Raw genomic sequence first — 18684 nt, 5'->3', positions numbered from 1 at the left:
AAGATGTTCAGGTAATAATGTTTTTATGCTGACATTGACAGAACCTTTGTTAAAATGTAAAATGTGGAAATAATGTTCTTCGCCAGCTTTGAGAAGGCTTTCACGTTTACTAAAGTTCTCGGAATGTTCCCCGTTAGCTGGGTAGCGCTCATTCCCTACTTCCCTGCGAGGAACACTAATGTTCAGGTGTTAAGGTGCATGGTCCTTATCAAACAAACCAACAACCAAACCACAGTAACTTGTCCAGCAGTGTCGGCGGAGACCTTGCATGCGGCTTCAACCTCGTGGCCCTCTGACGGTTGGGTGAGAATGTGGCGGTATTTTGAAGCAGGGAAATTCTTCACGTCGTAGAAAAGATCCTATCAGTGTGAAAGCAGCCTGGCATGAAATGTGGCTGAGGCTGCCACGTGAACGAGAACGTCCTGACCTTTACACATGACGCTATAAACCTACGAACTGCGAACTAACTCAGCATAGCACATTATGAACATGCCAAAGTAAAGGTTCATCAACCAGTCAGTTCTCCATGCTTCTCCAGTCAGTTTTCACATGACCGTCCCTCAGTTGAGAAACCAAAACTGAGTCCAACCAAATGTAATGGCACTGGTGTCATGGGTGGATGGATGTGCTGTGATGCGAGACGGTTCCACCAGCAGATGCCGATCAGAACCACACAGGCTCACCACAACAATGGCTTCCCTAGTACAGCTTACTGGACACACCAGCGAGAAAGCTGAAAGGAATGTCCAGGGTTAGCATCTTGCTTGTGGTTTAGCTTTCTATCTGTTCATCTTCCAACCATTTATCCAGGACAGGGTCAGAGGAAGCTTGGAACCAAGCAGCACAGGGCACAAGGCTGGGGTCCATCCTGGATGGAATTCCAATCCTTTATAGGGGTCATGCATATATATACAGGCACCCATGCAACATGCAATATGATACCACTTTACAATGAGGCTCCCCTTTGCCACTTATAAATGGTAGTAACTCAATAAGAAGAAAACTATGGTATAACTGTATTAATAACCTGCTTATAAACTATTCATAATCCCAATTTAGAGAACATGCAATCTCTATGCGCACTGAGCTGATAATCCTCCCAACTCTCAGCCAATCAAGAACGCCAAATACCTGTTAGAGGGGTACTGGGAGCTGTGAAGGAGCGAAAATGTGGACTGCGGGTTCCATGAGGACTGGGTTGGAAAACACGGTTCAGTCCTGAGTGTGTTTCTCCCCCCCCCCCTTGCTGAAATGTCACTGCAAGCAACATCCGTTCAAATTTATTTTAAAAAATAGTTGAAAATGAGTCAATAAGGGCAGCACCGGGTACATTTCCTGTTGAAACCCACTTGTCTATCAGTCATTTCCATCTGAACATGTCGCATTGCATGCCGTACTTTCTAGGTGTTGCAATACGTGAGTGAGCCAATTGAGGCAAAACAGAACATTTCTACAGGTGCAATTATGTATGGAACCGCCGTGATTCTATTCCATCGTGGACTGAATGCGACGAGCATGCTGTCATCTTATATTCAATTGCGCCGGGTCTGTACAGGACGTATAGCAACACAATGTATAGGCAGGAGTTACGGGTGAAGCTCTACTCACGCAGTCATAGAGGAATTCTCTCCACTCCTGTTCCGCTGAGAGTTACTGCAACAAACTTAGTGAACAGGAAGAGAGAATCGCTCCTGTCAGTATTATCCGAATGCTAATTATTTACTACCTATTCTAAGAACAATTTTTTTTAAAGTTACATTGTTAAACGATGAATGATAATGGAATCACTTATCAATGTTATGTTAAGAAATTTTGCTTTCAACGTAATGTTTCATTGATGCACTTTTCATAGTTATAAATATGGAGGAGGATCCTGGACGTTCTTCCCGCATTAGAGTCGCACCACACGGCCCTTTGCCTACACACATGGAGGTTTATACTTGATCATTCACTTATGAAACTTCCATGTAGATCTATATGGTGCCTTTCACAACACAGTTGCCCCAAGGCGCTTTACATGGGAGGCTTGTAATACATTCCTGCATCATTTATATAGAAAAATTCAAAATCAGAGAAAACGCAGAAAAGAGAAAGAAAGGAAAATGGAAGAGAGGAACCAAAAACTCCCAGAAAAACTGCCTGCCCCCCCCCCCCCCCCCCCAGGCATTCTAACATTAATGAAAAAGTTTTTTATTTTTATTTATTTACCTGTATTTAACCAGGCAAGACAGATTAAGAACATGTTTCTTATTTACAACTGTGGCCTGGAAAGGGCAAAAACATAAAAGAAAGAGAGGGCTTGTTTGCTAAAAGCAAAGTATAGACTGTGGTCAAGGTCAAAGCAAAAATCCATTAATGAGTCAGTTCTCCACTCTGACCTGCGTAAGGTGGCAGACTGAAGGCTGCGCCCATGATGTCACAGTTCGTAACTCACATCTATGATGTCACCCTTCCATGGGACTGAACCTGGACTCTAGTTTCAGTTAATATTGAAAGACTGAGACTGATTAAGCATCCTAAATAGCACATAGGCAGGCCTTGTCATGGCAGTTGCTGTAAGGATTTTCCTCTATATGGTGGGGATTCCTTCATATCCTCTGTAATCTCCTCCAGTGTTTAGAGGACTTTTGCTCACTGTATAAATATGTATGTGTGTGTTTGTATACAGGGATTGGACAGTGAAACTGAAATTATTTATGAATATAGTATAGGGCCTCCTTTTGCAGCAAATGTGAATGCTCACTCATTCAGGACCAGTGAAAGCCAAAATTGGTAGGTCCCTTCTCCCACTAGGATGCATTCCCTCACGTTTATAAACATGGTGATGATGTCATAATGCAATGCAGGATACGATGATGTCATTTGTAAAGGAGGAGTAATAACAGAGAGATAATATCCTTATTTTAAGACTACTGACAACATATTCCTTGGCTGAATTTGGTTCTTCTCAAGACTCATTAAATTACCTGTATTTCCCTCTCTGATTGTCTTAATGGCCATTTGGTAGAAGTTAATGAAAATTCATACCTGGCTTTCTCAATTTGCAAGAAGTTCACGTTTCTCCTACAAAAGACATCTTGTTCCCCGGCACAGAGGCCAGGGAATGATTGTTCCTTCCCTTTTTCTCAAATTCCCTCGCATGAAACACGGAGTCAATATATAAAGAGTCTCTGTAGGTAGATGCTACTTGTGTTTGCGTCACCAGAATCGCTCCCGTGTTTGTTGTTTCTGCTCGTAGTGCCCCAGACGCCCCACATTCTCGCCTTCCACCTCTGCAGAGGCATCAGAGTAATGTGTGTCACCACTTCTGGGACGTTATCCCAGATCCTGAGATGAGGCCCACCGGTTAGTTTTTCATTTTTGTCTGCAATGACAGCCCAGAAATGCCGGAGAATCACACAACAAAAACAAAGCAAATGTTTGTTGTATATTGATCTAATTCATCATGTTTTTACTGGTGGTTGTCTTGCCTTGACAATTTCCTTGTTGCATAATATACGATTTTAAGCCTCTCTACAGTATTGTTACTAACATTAAGTAGACCATTGTGTGTGATCGGTTGTTATGGGGAGGATAATGTAAGAGTTATCATCCAATCAGAGTTCTTTATGAAGAATTTCAGCACTTAAGTAATTTCTCGCTCAGGTCCAGTTTCAGCACAGACCATGAATTGCCACCATCGGTGTTTGCATAATACCGCACCCCCAATCTGTAGCCTTGCTTAAAGTAACAGAGGAATGCCCTACCGAAAGAAAATAGTTCCCCCAGCTTCAATGAAAGGGAAAAATGTTTCATGTAATAAGTTCTGCATCCCTCGGTGGCTATCGCCCCTGAAAATTATTGCGTTTCGTAGGGCTGAACGTTTTTTATTCCACTGCAAGTAATTTAACAACACTTTCTGTTATACCAACCACCATCTAGAAAATAAAACATTCCACCAGAACGTGTTATTTTTAATATCTCGGTTATTTGTAGGAGTATATAATAACTACGTTGTCACAGTATAAATAATTTCCCCCTGGGTTTTTTTTTTATATAATAATAAGCATTTTTTTGTTATTTGCATCAGACTTAAAATTTCTGAGGAGAAGCATATTTCTCACAGTCTTGATGACTCAGACATGAGAGTGATGATAGTCGCTGATTCCTTGAGCGCGCGCACCCCACGCCCCCAAGCGCACAGGTCCCCGGAACAGCGTGCGTGACGCGCGTGAAGCGACGCGGCTCCTCCAGCACGGCGAAGATTCTCTGCAGGTATTAACTGCAACTTCGTGCACCTTCCATACGGGTAAGTAGCGGCTCTCTTCTTCGCCGTCATCATCATCATCTTCACCTCCCGTCATGTTTTTGTGGTCTAGCAGAAAATATTTCAAAACTAAGTTAATTCGAAAAAAACCCCGCTATTTTCTGCTTTAGTCCATTTCAAAAACTTAAAGTAGGCCTAAGTTCAAGTAGACATAACTGCTTAATATGAATGAATAAATGAATGAATGAATGAATGAGAAAATGAAATGGATTTCAACGTAATACTTATCCCTAAACTTTCAACGACGACCGAAGTATAATTTTCCACTGACTCCTCTTTGAAGCACTGGTTTAATACAGCATGTGCTTATATCTTAGGTGTATATATATGTATATTTTACCCAAGGCAACTTAAGTACACTTTGCCTGCTGTTTGTTCGGTTCTGTTACTGTGGTCACGCTATCCGCGCTCTGCGGTCCAGATCCACGCGCTTAATACGTGTGAGCTCACATAGATATAAAATTACGGTATCAGATCGCGCATAGGGAAATATGCTCCAAGCCAGTGGTGTCAAACTGCAGTCCATATTTTGGGGTTTCCCCACATTTAATATACCTGTTTCATCTCATTTCACCTTCTTATACTAAATACCACACAACTCTTGAGATGAATCGTTTATGATGGAACAGGGAAAGAACTAAGCTACACAGTGCTCCGCCCCCCCCAGGACTGCAGTTTGACACCCCTGTGATCGCGCATAGGAAATTGATTTAAGATTTACTGTCCTATGTGTGAAGTACAGGATGAACTAAAATACAATGAAATTATTACTTTCCCATAATGGATTATCAAGTCTTATGATTTTATGCACATTTAGTTATACGAGCCAAGTTTGACAGGCCATTTCTCAGTATTTCTCCATAATATATATAAATACAGTGACCCCCGCTATATCGCGGATTTTTCCCCGATCAGTTTTTTGCGTATCGCGCACTTTGCTTGTGGCCCTATTGTTTCGAGCAGACTTTTTGTAAACCTATACTAAGCTTAAAAAGTTTTTATTTTTACATATTCCATTATATATACGGTGTGTGTGTGTGTGTGTGTGTGTGTGTGTGTGTGTGTGAGAGAGAGAGAGAGAGAGAGAGAGAGAGAGAGAGAGAAAGAGATATGTTGCTTATATCCTTAGCTCGAAATCCACATATCATGTGTGTTTAAAAAGTGTGTTTTAATAAGTTTACATGTTTTTAAAGCGTGTGGGAGGGGTATTTTAAGGCTTAAACTATATATATATATATATATATATATATATATATATATATATATATATATATATATATATATATATATATATAAATGGTCTTTCTATATCGTGGATTTCCACCTATGGCCGATGGGTCTGGAACGTAACTTCCGTGATATAGATAGGAGGGGGATCACTGTAATATATAAATCTGCCTTTTACCTTCTGAAAGTCAAGGTCCTGGCCAATTTGGTCAAATAAATTATAAAACTTGGTGAACTTCTTTACTTTGATCAAGTAAAGTTAAACACATATTCCTGCATTTATTCTGACCAGCTCTTTCTAAGAATTTACCCATCGCACCTAGTTATCTGATAATTTTATACCTATGCGTAAAAGATGATTTGACCGCGTATCGGCAAAGCGTAGATAGCTTGACCGCAGCATAATTTAATGTCTGCAGTGGTATTCAGCTAAAAAAATCTATTTAAAGCGAGCCTAGCACCAGTTTTTTTTTTGTAGCTATACAGTGACAGATATAAGCCATTAAGAGAGGTATCATAGCTAGGGATTTTATTGCCAAAAATTAACGTTATAGAAATACGAGGAGTAGATCTTGTGGTCAATGACTGGCAGTTTGTTGATAATACTTTTCATTAATCTGATACATTTAAAACATACCTTTCTTCTCTGACCACAATCTCTTCAGCATCATAGCACCTACCCAGTCTGTTCCATGTGTGTACACTTTTTCCCCATTTCAGAATGAATAAAATCGATCGATTTGGTTTTCGTTTTTGCCGTTGCTTTGGTTGTTCAAGATGAATAGTCATGTTGTTTTACATCTTAAAATGTCGCTTTCTTTTCGAGATAGCCTTCCATCTTTGTGTGATTTGTGTGATAGTGCAAAATGAAATTTCAGCCTGAGTGGATATGTCTTTTTCAAGGGGATGTAAAAAAATTGCTGTGATAAAAGCACTTAAGATATTTAAGTTTCCGTTTCTCTCTACAGTGAAAGAAATGTTTCCCGTGTTGCTTATCACCTCCTTTCTCGGTAAGATTATTGCAATAATGGACAAATCGTGGACCATGATGTTTCCATAATTCTCCTCCTCATGAATGAATGGTCAAATGTAACATGCATGTAAATCGTATGTAAATACGTGTTTTAAACTTTAAGATATGCAACATATGGACTTTGTTCAACCAGATTAAATAAGCATCACCCACATTACTTATCGTTTATCTAATGTCCTCATTTTTGATTGCACGATCTTACCTTGTAAACATACAGCATGTGTTTGTTTGAGATGTTTATCTGTCTGGATTGCAATAGTTGAATCACCACCAACGTGGTTTTTGTATCACTGGCCTGTGCAATAACAATGTGGTCAAGTCAGAACTCCGTGGAATAATTGTCAATAACAATCGAAAAATGATATTTTTCACTTGGTCTAATTATCTGATAAACCGATGTGCACTTTCTATATTCTTGTTAAGATCAAGGCAATGCAGTTTTTTGCATTTTTTTTCTCTCTCTGTGGTCATGGGTGTGTGTTTCTGCAAGTTTAAGCAATATTTCCTAGAGACAGAGATGACTGATAACATTTTCTCCAGGCATGTTGTCACGGAGCCTCAGTGTAGGTCTGCATGCCGGGCCGCAAGTTCTCCCACTGCCTGTCACCCTGTGCTGCGACCTGGCTGACAGGCCACCGGAAGGAGACAGCAGCCGCCACTGTGTGTCAAGCTATCACAGTCCTGGAGGACTTCAGCAACCCACCCCTTCCCAGAGTCCTGTCAGCATCCTCATCGGCGTGCAGCTATACCTCAACGAGACTGAAACGCATGGAAGTAATGGAAACATATTGGTTATATGGATATTCTACTCCACGTCACAGGAGCTGCCATCTGCTGAAAGACATGCAGAGAGAAGATTTAAATTTTATCATTAGTGAGCCAAAGAGCATCATGGTCTAGAAAAGCACTGCAGCTCCCTAATATTTTCCTGTCTCTTTTAAACAAGCCCTTCAGTGTCTTGTGTTCAGATATCACTTACTTTGTAGCTTCCAGTTGACTTTATTCAACTGGTCCTGAGAACAGCGTTGAGTCTAACGTGGTGATTTGTGTTTCTTTCCAGCTGTCTGCTTTGACATCCTGTGCTGGGTTGACACCAGCCCAGGACAGTTAATTTGTAATATAAAGCCAATTACCAAGCCACCAGACACCCCTGTCGCAGTGGTCTTAAACTGTTTGCAGTGAGTATTTGGTCCTTGCAGTGAGTAGTCGGTGGGAGAGTATTGAGTGGTCAATCCCTAATGGAACGAGTCAACGCAAAAGACAAGACCGTACCAGTATTCATGTGTGTTAACAGAATGATCGTGTCTGACTTGTGCGTGTGAAGATGTAGCATCTTATCTAAAAATCTGCTTTTCAATCACAGCGCAAATGTTACACCGCATAAACATTGTGGCTTGGACTAATGGTTAATGACGTCAGCTACGCTAAACACTGACAGTGAAATCCAAGTAGTTGTACTGTTGTATGTTTCCAAAAAGTCCCTCACCGTATTGGTTTAACTATGTGGTAACACTTTACTTAAAGCAGTCAACATAATGCATTATAGATCCCTTCATAATGCATTATAATGGCTTATACTGACCATTATAAGGCATTACGAAGGTATCTATAATGCATTATGGTGACTGCTTTAAGTAAAGTGTTACCAAATATGCTTTCTATACACATTACATTATCTCCTTGTTAAATGTTCCTTATCGTATTTGTTTGTAGACCAGAGTCAAACTCAACGAATGGGACATTCAGAGAGGAGACTGAGTGCAGGTGTGTCGCTGATGATGTTGTCAGGTGCTTCTCGGATGCTGCCTCAGTGGACCACTTGATCTCCATGGAGGTCACCGTCTCCAGGGGCCCACTGACTGCCCACTCCCCCATCGTGAGTTTTCTGCCATGGGATCACAGTAAGGTTTCTCAAGTCTTAATGCAACTACTGGTTGTTTCTTTAATATTTATGGCAACCGAAGAGCAAATATCACTTCATTTTTGTTGTTTTTGAGATTAAACCACCATTGAACTAAAGTCAGGCTTCGCCATCATATCTTACAATATTGGCAGCCAAAACTCCTGAATCCCTAAAGTAATCCAATGGAGAACTTTTGTTAAATTTCCAGGACTTTCTAAGTCCACAGAAATTTTCTCAAAAATGAGAAAAATTTGCTCTTCACTTGCAATGTGTATAATCTCATTAGTTCATTCCACAGATCGAGGAGTAAAGTTGTGCAATAAGAATAGTCTTCCTTTAGTTATTATTATTGTTTTTTTTTTTTTACTTCAATACACATTGAATTGTCAAACAAGAATTAGGCATTTCTCGCAAATCCGTCCGTCGTAGTAATTTCCTTCTGGAAGCTTCTTGGCAATTCATCTGAACGCCTTCGTACAAGTTGACGATAGTTTAACAGTTTGACACTTTCAGATCAGCAGTGTGGGAGCAGACATTTGGCCTCTTTGATATTGCTGACGCATTAACCTTTCAGCGTGTAGTTTTACCTTTATGCAGGTACACAGAGAGCTGCGTTTGCTTCTGATTAGAATAAACAGCTCATCTACCTACATGTAATCGCAAACATATTAATAATGAATGGCGCCTTAATTTCTACATTGAAAATAAATAAATAAAGCCAGATTTTACAACTCTGATATAATCAAAGGCATCCTCCCCGAAGAGCTGGTAGAGTTGGCTGGGGAGAGGGAGGTCTGGGTATCTCTTCTGAAGTGGGTGGTGATGGATTGATGGATGGATGGATATAATCAATTTGCCTCTTACTAAAATGTGTTCTGCTACATGTTCTGCAGTATTTTTGCAGCCACCCGTTGATTTGTGCTACAAAGTAACCATTGAAGGAGATTTGTTACTGAACTGGACTGATTCACAGTCTGTTGCTCACCCACTCGCCTACGATGTCCGGTACTTCCCCAAAGACTCATTGGATTCTTGGGAGGTATGTCCCATTGCATGTCTTAAGGCTGTACTGTTCAGGTTGAAGCAAACCAGATGCAAATGCCACTGTGCATAATATGTTTGTAATGCAGGGAGCATAATGGGCAAGGGCTTGGACCATCCAACTGAATACTGTGAATTCAAGGAGTTATGGGAAGAATGGTTCTAAGTCCCATGCATGGCTTGACCCAAGTAGGACCAGTACAGTAACCAATAGGAAGGAGGTTAAACCAGTCAGTAACTTACAACAGAGTAACTAAGGTAAACAAGCTGTAAATAAATGTGAATTTATCGGAAATAGCAAGGATATACAGCACAAGTAACGTGCGTGAAGTTCTCTTTGTCTTGTGGTTCAAGAAAGCTCATGGGAGCATTACTCAAAGAAAGGTGTTCTGAGGACAGAACGAGAAATGATTAGTTAGAGATAACCAATCAGATTGTAGAGAAGGTGGGTCCTAGCATCTAGAGGCAGTGGGACCAACTAATTGGATGTCTTGGTCCCAACTCCTCTAGTTGCTTGAACCCACCTCCCCTACAGTCTGATTGGTTATCTTATAGGCATCCAGATGAACCTAAGCTTTGTTTCACCCCCGACAGTATGTGGATGGGTTGACCATGCAGTCAGTCTCCCTGAGGAAGCTGAGCGTTGGAGTCACTTATGTCATTCAGGTTCGATGCAGGTTCCAGCACATAGCAGGGCCAGGGAGCTCCTGGAGTGAACCTCTATACACTGATAGTGAAGGTGAGGAATCTTCTGTTCAGAGTTTAAGGTTTTTGAATGCTTTTGTCATGATGTAATGGCCAATTGTCCCAGTAATCTTTTCATACATTTCATTAACCTTGGGGGAAACTGTCCAGCTAAATATAGATAGAAAATTCATTTCAACGTGTAATAACGTTTAGCATGATTCTGTAATATGTTCAAATAATTACACACAAATAAGGCACACAAGACCATACATTAACTAAAAACAGAGTAGATAGATATGAATGGATAAATATAAATGCTGAATGCAAATATATAATGAATATACATGTAAATATGTATCTATTAGAGTGACTGATTCATTTTTACTACAGAAGTGACTTATCTTCCTGAAAAAGTGTTGGCAAGCACTGGGACAAATCTGACATTTTACTGCATATTGCACAACTGGAGCGTCAATGCCAAGAATGCTGTCTGGTGGCTGGACATGCGAGAGAAGGTTCCAGAAAGACAATACTCTGTTATCAATGACCATGTGAGTCGAGTCACTCTGGTGAACCTGGAGCCAAAAGCACGACAGGAATCATACATTCTGCATTGCTGTCCGCAGACCGGAGAACATTCATTCTGTCGCTTGAGTTCTGCGGCCTTCTACATTATCGGTGAGCTGACTCTGGCCCAGTGGTTCGGTAGGACAGTGCTAATGCTACCTTATCCTTTACAGTAACTGTAAATGGATTATAACCATAGTAATGTTAAGTTACAGTGTGAGTAAAATGAGTCTCGGCTGTAGACACGGTAATGTTACACTATTATTTATGCCTGATTGGCTGCGTTTTAGATAGTGACGTATTAATTTCCTGCGAGACCAATGGGGACCTCACAGCCATGACCTGCAGCTGGAATACCATACAGAGCGTCAGGTTCCAATACCAGTAAGATCTCTCTCTTATCTCTTTGAGTTCTTCTGCTAACATGTTCTTTGGCCTGTCATAGCCATCGGAACTTCATGCTGTTTTGTCTCAGAGTTAGGCATGTGCCGTGCAGCATAACAGAGGGCGCAGGGAACTTCTCTTCGGTCCTGGGATGTCCCCAGGAGGCACTTGGTGTCGACAGTTGCACCCTCCAGCCTCTTTTTATAATAGCTTGCTACCGGATGTGGGTGGAATTTGGGACGGAGTTGAACCCGTTCAGATCAGCCCCTATCGAAGTTATGCCTTTTGACTGGGGTGAGTCAATCCACTCTGACTTTGCATAAGCCTGCATTTCGACCCCTGGGCTTGTTTGATACTTTTATTGACAGTTTTGTTGAATTCCATGAAAGTACATCGACAGCCTGGCAGTATCGTTTCTTGTGCACTAAATGCTTTGCATCAAGTATTTTGAAATATCCACCATAAACATTCGAGTCTTTAGCCCTTAATTTCTTAGTGTATCACCGTTTTTTTGTCATTGATTCTCACAGTAAGCTTTTATATCATATAACATATATAATATATAATAATAGCAAGACTGTAGCGCTATTAAGCAACTTGAATTGCAACCTCTGATGACAGAATGTAGTGGAGGTTAGTGTCCTGTACCTTCTCACTTTCTGCAGTTAAGCCAAATCCTCCATATGACCTGGTGGCCATCACAGATACAGAGGGCAATCTGAATATTGAATGGAAAAAGCATGAATTGCTTCCGTTCGAACTCAAGTATGAGATGCGTTACAGAATGGATTCACCTGATGCCAACTGGGAGGTGTGTTAAGGTGTCTCACAGGCTGTGCGGCCGTGGTTGCCCTTCAAGCACACGTATATTGTGGTGCCAACAATAGCTATTGGGGTGTCAGGGGGTTAAGCTGTTGCATCTATAATCAGAAGGTCACCAGTGCAGCCCCTGCTGTTAGTAGAGTAATTTAACCATTGAGCCCTTACCTCTCGATCGCTTCAGCGATTGTCTGGCCTTGAATTCTCTCAGAAATATGTGCCGCTTAGGATAATCGTGTCAAATTAATTTTAGAAATGTAAATGTAATACATTTAATTTTCATGGCACTTTTCAAGAACCCAAAGATGCTTTGATGGGGAAAAACCTGGAACACAGACCACAGCTAGGCAGTAATTAACATAAGAATATATACCGATAATAAACACCGTGTGTAAGTTGAGAGTAGTGGGAAGGAACCCACCATTAGTTGCAGCAGCAAGGTCTGATTATCTGAAAGGTATTTGTTTACATTGCAGGTCAAATAAGTGTACAAGTAATGAATTACTGTAATTGTTAGACTGAATATGAATGAATGTCTCTTTTTCACAGGTTTTTTCCTCTTACAATCAGTCAGTTGTGGTTCCAGTGTTGGACCCATGTCAGATTTACATCGTCCAAGTGCGCTGCAGTCGTCACGATGAGGATGGTCTCTGGAGTGACTGGAGTCATCAGTGCTACAGCCACGTCCGTAATTCTAGAGGTGCAAGAACGACTATGTGATTTCAGCTACCCTCTGTTTTTTGCATGTGTACCATGTCTTCTTGCAGAATGTTGTGGATATGCCAAACCTGACGATGAAAATGTTAAAGGTAAATACTTAGATGGTTGATCCAAAGTGTGAGTCATTCCAGAAAAGACCATCAGGAAAGTAAGTTATGGAAGAGAATATCTCGTGAACTGGAGTTCACTGTAATGGAGTCCTGAATGACCATGCCATTTTAGCTCCAAGCAAGGGACCTGATTTTTGGAGGGTGTTTCAAGAAGTTCCGGGGAAGAACCAGACGAAGGTCACTCTTCATTTCATGGTAAGATGATGGAAACGTCGTCAGGAAGTACACTGTGGCCTCGTTGTGCGTAGATGACACTGTGTTAGAGATGCCTTTTTCTGTCCCTCAGCCTCTGGAGAAAGAGAAGCCTTTGTGCTGTGTTGAGGGCTTCCTGGTGGAGCTCCACAACCTCTCTGGCCAGGTGTGGTCTAACAGGCTGGGACTGGTTGCGTTTTACTCATTTCCGTGGAACGAGAGCATCCGCACTGTCACCGTCATGGCCAGGAATGATGTGGGGCTGTCCATCAGGAACACGAGAATGACTCTAGCACCACCCACTAAAAAATGTAAGCGAGCTATCACCCCACGTAAGATCTGAGGAACATGAAAGGATTTAAAGCCTTTCGCTCAGTTTGTCACAGTGTTGCACGTATCCTCCGGTAAAACCAGAACCATCAATTCATGGGTGCAGCAGTCAAAAAGTTATGAATGCACAGTATGATTTCAGGTGACTCTTATAGCAAAGACTTATTTCTGACATTATGAGAATGTTGCACAAACCATTTAGTGCTGGGTGCACGAGAAGCTTGACTTTGACTTGGTTACCACACTGCAATGTTCTGTGAGAGCAGAGTGTCGGAAATTGTCTCAGACCCTGATAGAAAGGTGCAGTTCAGAGAATGTTGTAGCCTTTGCTCTATTGAATGCTAAAATGCCGGCCAAAGAAAAAGAGTTACTGAATAATAAAAATTATTCAAAATTCTCAATTGTAAATTCAATGCAATTGTGCATTCAGGAGCGTGTAATATGGAAACAGTATGGAACAGTATTATTAGTAGAAAGTGCAGGTAAAAGAACTCAAATTCACACAGTAATATCCCTACATATGGATATACTCAGTGTTGGTTGTTATCCTCTGTTGTTGTCCTCTGAGTCATTAAGTACTAATTGACTGGATGAATGTTACTTTAAATCCATTAATATACGAGACACACTTTCTTGCAAAGTGATCCCTAGTTGATGTTTTGAAATTATGAGTCCTGCATGGCTACAAGAAAGACGTCTCCGTTTCCCCCCATCCTCAGCGAAATCACTGTCTCAGTTCAGCGTAATGAGGGTTGACAGCAGCTGTGTCACCCTGACATGGACCATGCTCCCAGTGGACTCGAATCCACTGTCTTTTGTCATTGAATGGAGGTCCCAGAGCACTGCGGGTGGAGTGAAGTGGGTTCGAGTCCCTGCCCACATCCGCACCTTCAACCTACGAGGTAGGAAGCGCAACTACTGTACAGGCAGCCCTGTGATGCTCAGTAGCACATGTCGTTTTGGTCACTTATATTTATGTGTCCGTCATGAGTAGTGTCACTAAAACATGCTGTGTGAAATATTTTTATTCCAGTTTATGTATATGACAAGCCCAAGACAGTAAATTAGATTTTTTAATAGATAGTTGTAACCTATGCAATTTTGTCATTGATTTTTTGGGTACTGCATTACATTAACTGCACCTTCATAATGCCTTCATAATGCATTCATAGAACATTCAGTGCACCTTCATAATGCATTCATAGAACATTCATAAGTAGCATGTAAGTATACATAACATCCTATCACACCTTAAGAGCTTAAATATACATTGATAACAAATATGATATGGTTATAACAAACATAATTATATATTCTTGTAATGTTTGTCATTAATGTATAATGAAGCTGTCAGAGTATGTTTATTTAAGTGTGTGTTTGTGTGTGTGTGTGTGTGTGTGTTTTTCCAGATAATTTTTTAAGTTCTGAGGACTATAGTTTTACTCTGTATCCAATATTTCCTGACGGTGAAGGGGAACCAATTTTTGTCAAAGGTAAGTCTTATTTTCCTGGGTATTTGTTTGCCAGTTTGAATGGAGAGATAAACAGTCGACTTACTGTTTTATTTTGTTTCTTTTTCTCCAGAAGACAGGGTTCACCCCACAGGACAACACATTACTTATTTGCTTCTGATAATTATTGTCTTCCTGTTGGTCCTGGCTCTGGCAATTTCCCAGCACCAGTACGAAGTCCTTTCTCTTTTATTTTATGGTGAATTTGTTATATGAAGTGATTAGTAAATTGTTTTCCAGAAAAACAAACTATAATGGGCAGCATGATGTCACACTGTGTGACACCATTGCCTCACATCTCCATGGATGGTGGTTTGAATCCTTCTACCACTCTGGGATTGTGGAGTTTATATGATGTACACTATATGGACAGAAGTATTGGGACAACTGTCTGTATAGCATCTCACGCTTTATCAAAGGGTATTAATATGCTGGCCATTGTATTAGTTGTGTCTTAATGCCATTAAGAAATGCAGGGCAGCCATGTTTTTAATGCCAAACGTAATATTATGAATTGAATGAAATTCAAATTCAAAAAACTTAATTTGTCTCCGAGGGGCAATTTAAAAGGCACAGAGGAGCAGCGCACACACATAACAGTTGTAACATTTGACGCAACAGATGACACACAATAGACACATAATAGACACACAATGAACTATGAACAGTAATAAATGACTTTAAATACAGAGGCAATAAGGTGCATGTCTGGGTTGTGGTCACTAAAATTGTCACATCTGGCGCAGGAAGATGAAGCTGGTTTGGCGAGATATCCCAGATCCCAACAACTGCTCTTGGGCCAAGGGTGTGGATTTTACCAAGGTGAATGTATTTTTGAATTTCAGAATTCTGCCATCAGAGACCAAAAGATCTCTGGAATTTCTGGGTTGTAATGCTATACTTAAAGCATGCCTTTTGTGTTTTCAGGCCAAGACTGTCGAGAATCTCTTTAAGCAGCGCGAGATGCCCACATCTTGCCCCCCTCTCTTGGAACTGGAGACCATCTCAGAGGCTTTGATTGTGGATAAGACAAAGCTACCAATAGAGATCAAAGAGATGGAGTTGACCTTTGACAAGACTGAGGAAAGGGAGGCCTCTGTTTCTCCTGATATCGAGGACTACCAGGAGCTACCGGCTCCAAAGATAGCCATAATGTCTACTTCTGCCATGAGTCTGACCCCATCAGCAATCGTCTATTCCTCAATACTGTTCCAGGACGAAGCTGGTCTCTGCCGTAGACTTCCCAAGAGCTTCAGTAGTTCCTCAGATGAGGACAAGTCTTCAGGCAGCTCCGATATCCCTAAGTCCTCCTTCTGGAGTCTTTGGGATGGGCGCCTCCCCCGTTTTTTGGAAGCGTCCCCCTTCCACTCTTGTCCTTTCAACTCACAGGATGAGTTTTCAGTCACCCTGGACTGTGACGATGAGGTTGTCAGTGGCCTGGCTGTGGGCAGGGAGTGTTTTCGCGTGGGCATGGATTCTGGTGACCGAGAGCAAGCTGCCTCTGTGCGTAGCAAGGAGAGGCCTGACCTGAACCACCTAGTGTCTCTCCCCCTACTGTGTCATCAGGAGTCCACATGTAATTTGGTCGACACACCAGCTCACATCGTCCCTCTTTATGTTCCACAATTCCGGACTGTATCCATTCAGAATCCCAGAGGGAAAACACCAGATTGAATTTCCCGAAGCTTGAAAAGAAAAGCACAGAGGCAGAACTGAACATGTTTACCCTTTGTGTGTACGGTGTGACCCTTAAGGCTGTAATGCAAAGTCAAAATATGATAGTTGTTACCCTACGGTTGATATTGGTAACGGACTGCTATACTATTCTGTGGCTCATGAAGTGTGGCTTTAAAGTTGTATGTTTATTTTTGTATGAGATTGTACAATCATAACAATTTAACCAGTGTGCCACAAATTTACTTCTCCATTTCCAGTATGTTTTGAGAACTATCTCTGCCTTCTCCAAAAAGAAGTGTGCTGTTCTGTTGTTCTGTCCCGTCTATGGCCAACAGAAAAAATGCATTTTATAAACCGACTTAAAGATTTATGACAGAGTTTTTGGAACATCGAGACATGCTTTCTGTGTTAAAATATTTGATGTGACTGGAGTAGTGTTCGGAGTTTAGAAGAAGAAATGTGCTTGATTGTTGTTTTTCATTTCAGCTTAGTTGAGTTTAAGACTTTGTTTATCATTCCATCTCAATGAAGTTCAGAGTGAATCCTCCAAAAAATTCACCAAATCCACCCAAAACTTCTTGGGCGTCAAAAGAAGACTCAGATTCTTGAAGTGAGGTTCTCGTTTCACCTGACAGTGTGGGGCCTTGTTTGTTGAGAAAATGAGACTCATTCTAAACAAACAAAAGGCTGAACACACTATTACTAATAGACAGGCAAGACAATAGAATACAAAGACATGTTCTGGTTCAGGTAAAGCAAAATGCATTCGTTTCAAACAAGTAACACAAAGACAATGGCAAATGTTTGATTAAACTTGATAAATGCCAAACAACTCTTTTTTTCTTGCTAAGATACGGTACAGAATTAACAAACAATGAATCCTCAGTCACCTACTTCGTTAGGTTTCATTCATGAACTAATTACTATAGCATACAGAAAAGTCTAATTAATATTCATACAGTTTAGATTGGCATTATCTGTTTGTTAACCTTTCATGTCTCGAACAGCTCAAGGACACAAACATTGCCACAACTTGCCACATAACATGAATAATCCGAATCGCTCGTCTAGTTTGACTGTTCTTGTTGCGAAACGTGTTTGCCACTTTCGCCGTTCGGAAGCGAAACTTTCGTGTGAAACCTCTTTGGAAAGGAGAAAAAAAAATGTAAGCTTGACTCATGCAAGGTAGGCGTTTCCGTTTCAGAAACTGCTACTTCATCCACAGTCATGCTCACACGTATCATTAAACGTTGATACCACAGTGTTCAAAAAGTTTGTTTTTGTATAAAATGGTATTGATTATTCATATTTGTAGATGGCCAGGATGTTGAATAAGTGAACAGACTAGAGTAGCTATTTAAGAGGTCAGTCAATCAATTAAGTGTTCAGATGGATCATTTCTCATTGTAACATCGACTCACTACTTAAGTTTTTCTGATGTTAAAATTAATTATAAGCTTATCTTATTTATTCCTCTTGTTGCACTGAGCATGTAAATGACAAAAGAATTTCCCTCGGGATAAATAAAGTTTATCTTATCTTATCTTATCTTATCTTATCTTATCTTATCTTGCGTTTTCTAAATGCAGAATGTAATCATTTTTAAAAACATTCCTAATTAAATGTTGGTGTATATAATTGCTTCATCGTCCCACTCTCCTCATCTTGTAAATAACGAGAATTTAATTTTACAAATGATTATGATGTCATTTGTGAAAAGAATTGCCTGCATACTTTGTCATGCCATAGTTTCGCTGCTTAATAGTGCTTACTGTGCACAAAATACTTAAAACTGAAAATCCAGGTTAGTTTTAATGAAACATTAAGACACATCTGCCTGCTCCCCAATGTGGCCAATTAAAGAGTGCTAATTAAAGATACTGAAACTTTCTGTCTCTTTTTTAATCAAATAAGGGGCATGGTGTGGTTGGAACAGTGCATCCCCACAGCAAGCCAACTTATTCAGATGTTTGCTAAAAAAGGCTCCACGAATATTGCTGTTTTAAATTAGCTCCAGTATTGAGTAATAATTACTGTGGTATGTATTTAATATACCATGGCTGAAACTTATTAAATTCCTGTTGGAAAGTCTCCCAAAATGGTGCAAGAGCTACCCCTCCTGGATCAGACCGTGCAGTACTCTTAATCCGCGGCGTGTGCCTTTAAGGCTCGCAACA

At 40.7% G+C, this 18684-nt stretch overlaps 1 protein-coding gene across 1 annotated transcript; it reads left to right on the top strand.

Moving 5' to 3' along the window:
• The first annotated feature begins 2230 nt into the window (after positions 1-2230).
• Positions 2231-18050, top strand: LOC125716735 (leptin receptor-like). The gene is made up of 20 exons (XM_048989367.1): positions 2231-3345; positions 4070-4288; positions 6502-6543; positions 7107-7340; positions 7627-7744; positions 8280-8467; positions 9363-9508; positions 10105-10249; positions 10588-10875; positions 11055-11148; positions 11240-11442; positions 11814-11959; positions 12517-12667; positions 12910-12992; positions 13084-13300; positions 14039-14221; positions 14729-14812; positions 14904-15000; positions 15577-15652; positions 15758-18050. Exons 3-20 carry the CDS (start codon positions 6510-6512, stop codon positions 16502-16504), a joined length of 3234 nt encoding a protein of 1077 aa, XP_048845324.1. The 5' UTR covers positions 2231-3345; positions 4070-4288; positions 6502-6509; the 3' UTR covers positions 16505-18050.
• Positions 18051-18684: the final 634 nt, after the last annotated feature.

This window comes from Brienomyrus brachyistius, chromosome 21 (genome assembly GCF_023856365.1).
Source record: "Brienomyrus brachyistius isolate T26 chromosome 21, BBRACH_0.4, whole genome shotgun sequence".
In the NCBI taxonomy this organism is placed as follows: domain Eukaryota; kingdom Metazoa; phylum Chordata; class Actinopteri; order Osteoglossiformes; family Mormyridae; genus Brienomyrus; species Brienomyrus brachyistius.
This window is presented reverse-complemented; position numbering and strand designations above follow the sequence as displayed.

Excerpts from the sequence above, each read along its gene's own strand:
- LOC125716735 (XM_048989367.1), top strand. The coding sequence starts at position 6,510 with ATGTTTCCCGTGTTGCTTATCACCTCCTTTCTCG. Across the intron at positions 9,509-10,104 it reads ACTCATTGGATTCTTGGGAG|TATGTGGATGGGTTGACCAT; the intron begins GTATGTCCCATT and ends CACCCCCGACAG. Across the intron at positions 12,993-13,083 it reads AGGTCACTCTTCATTTCATG|CCTCTGGAGAAAGAGAAGCC; the intron begins GTAAGATGATGG and ends TCTGTCCCTCAG.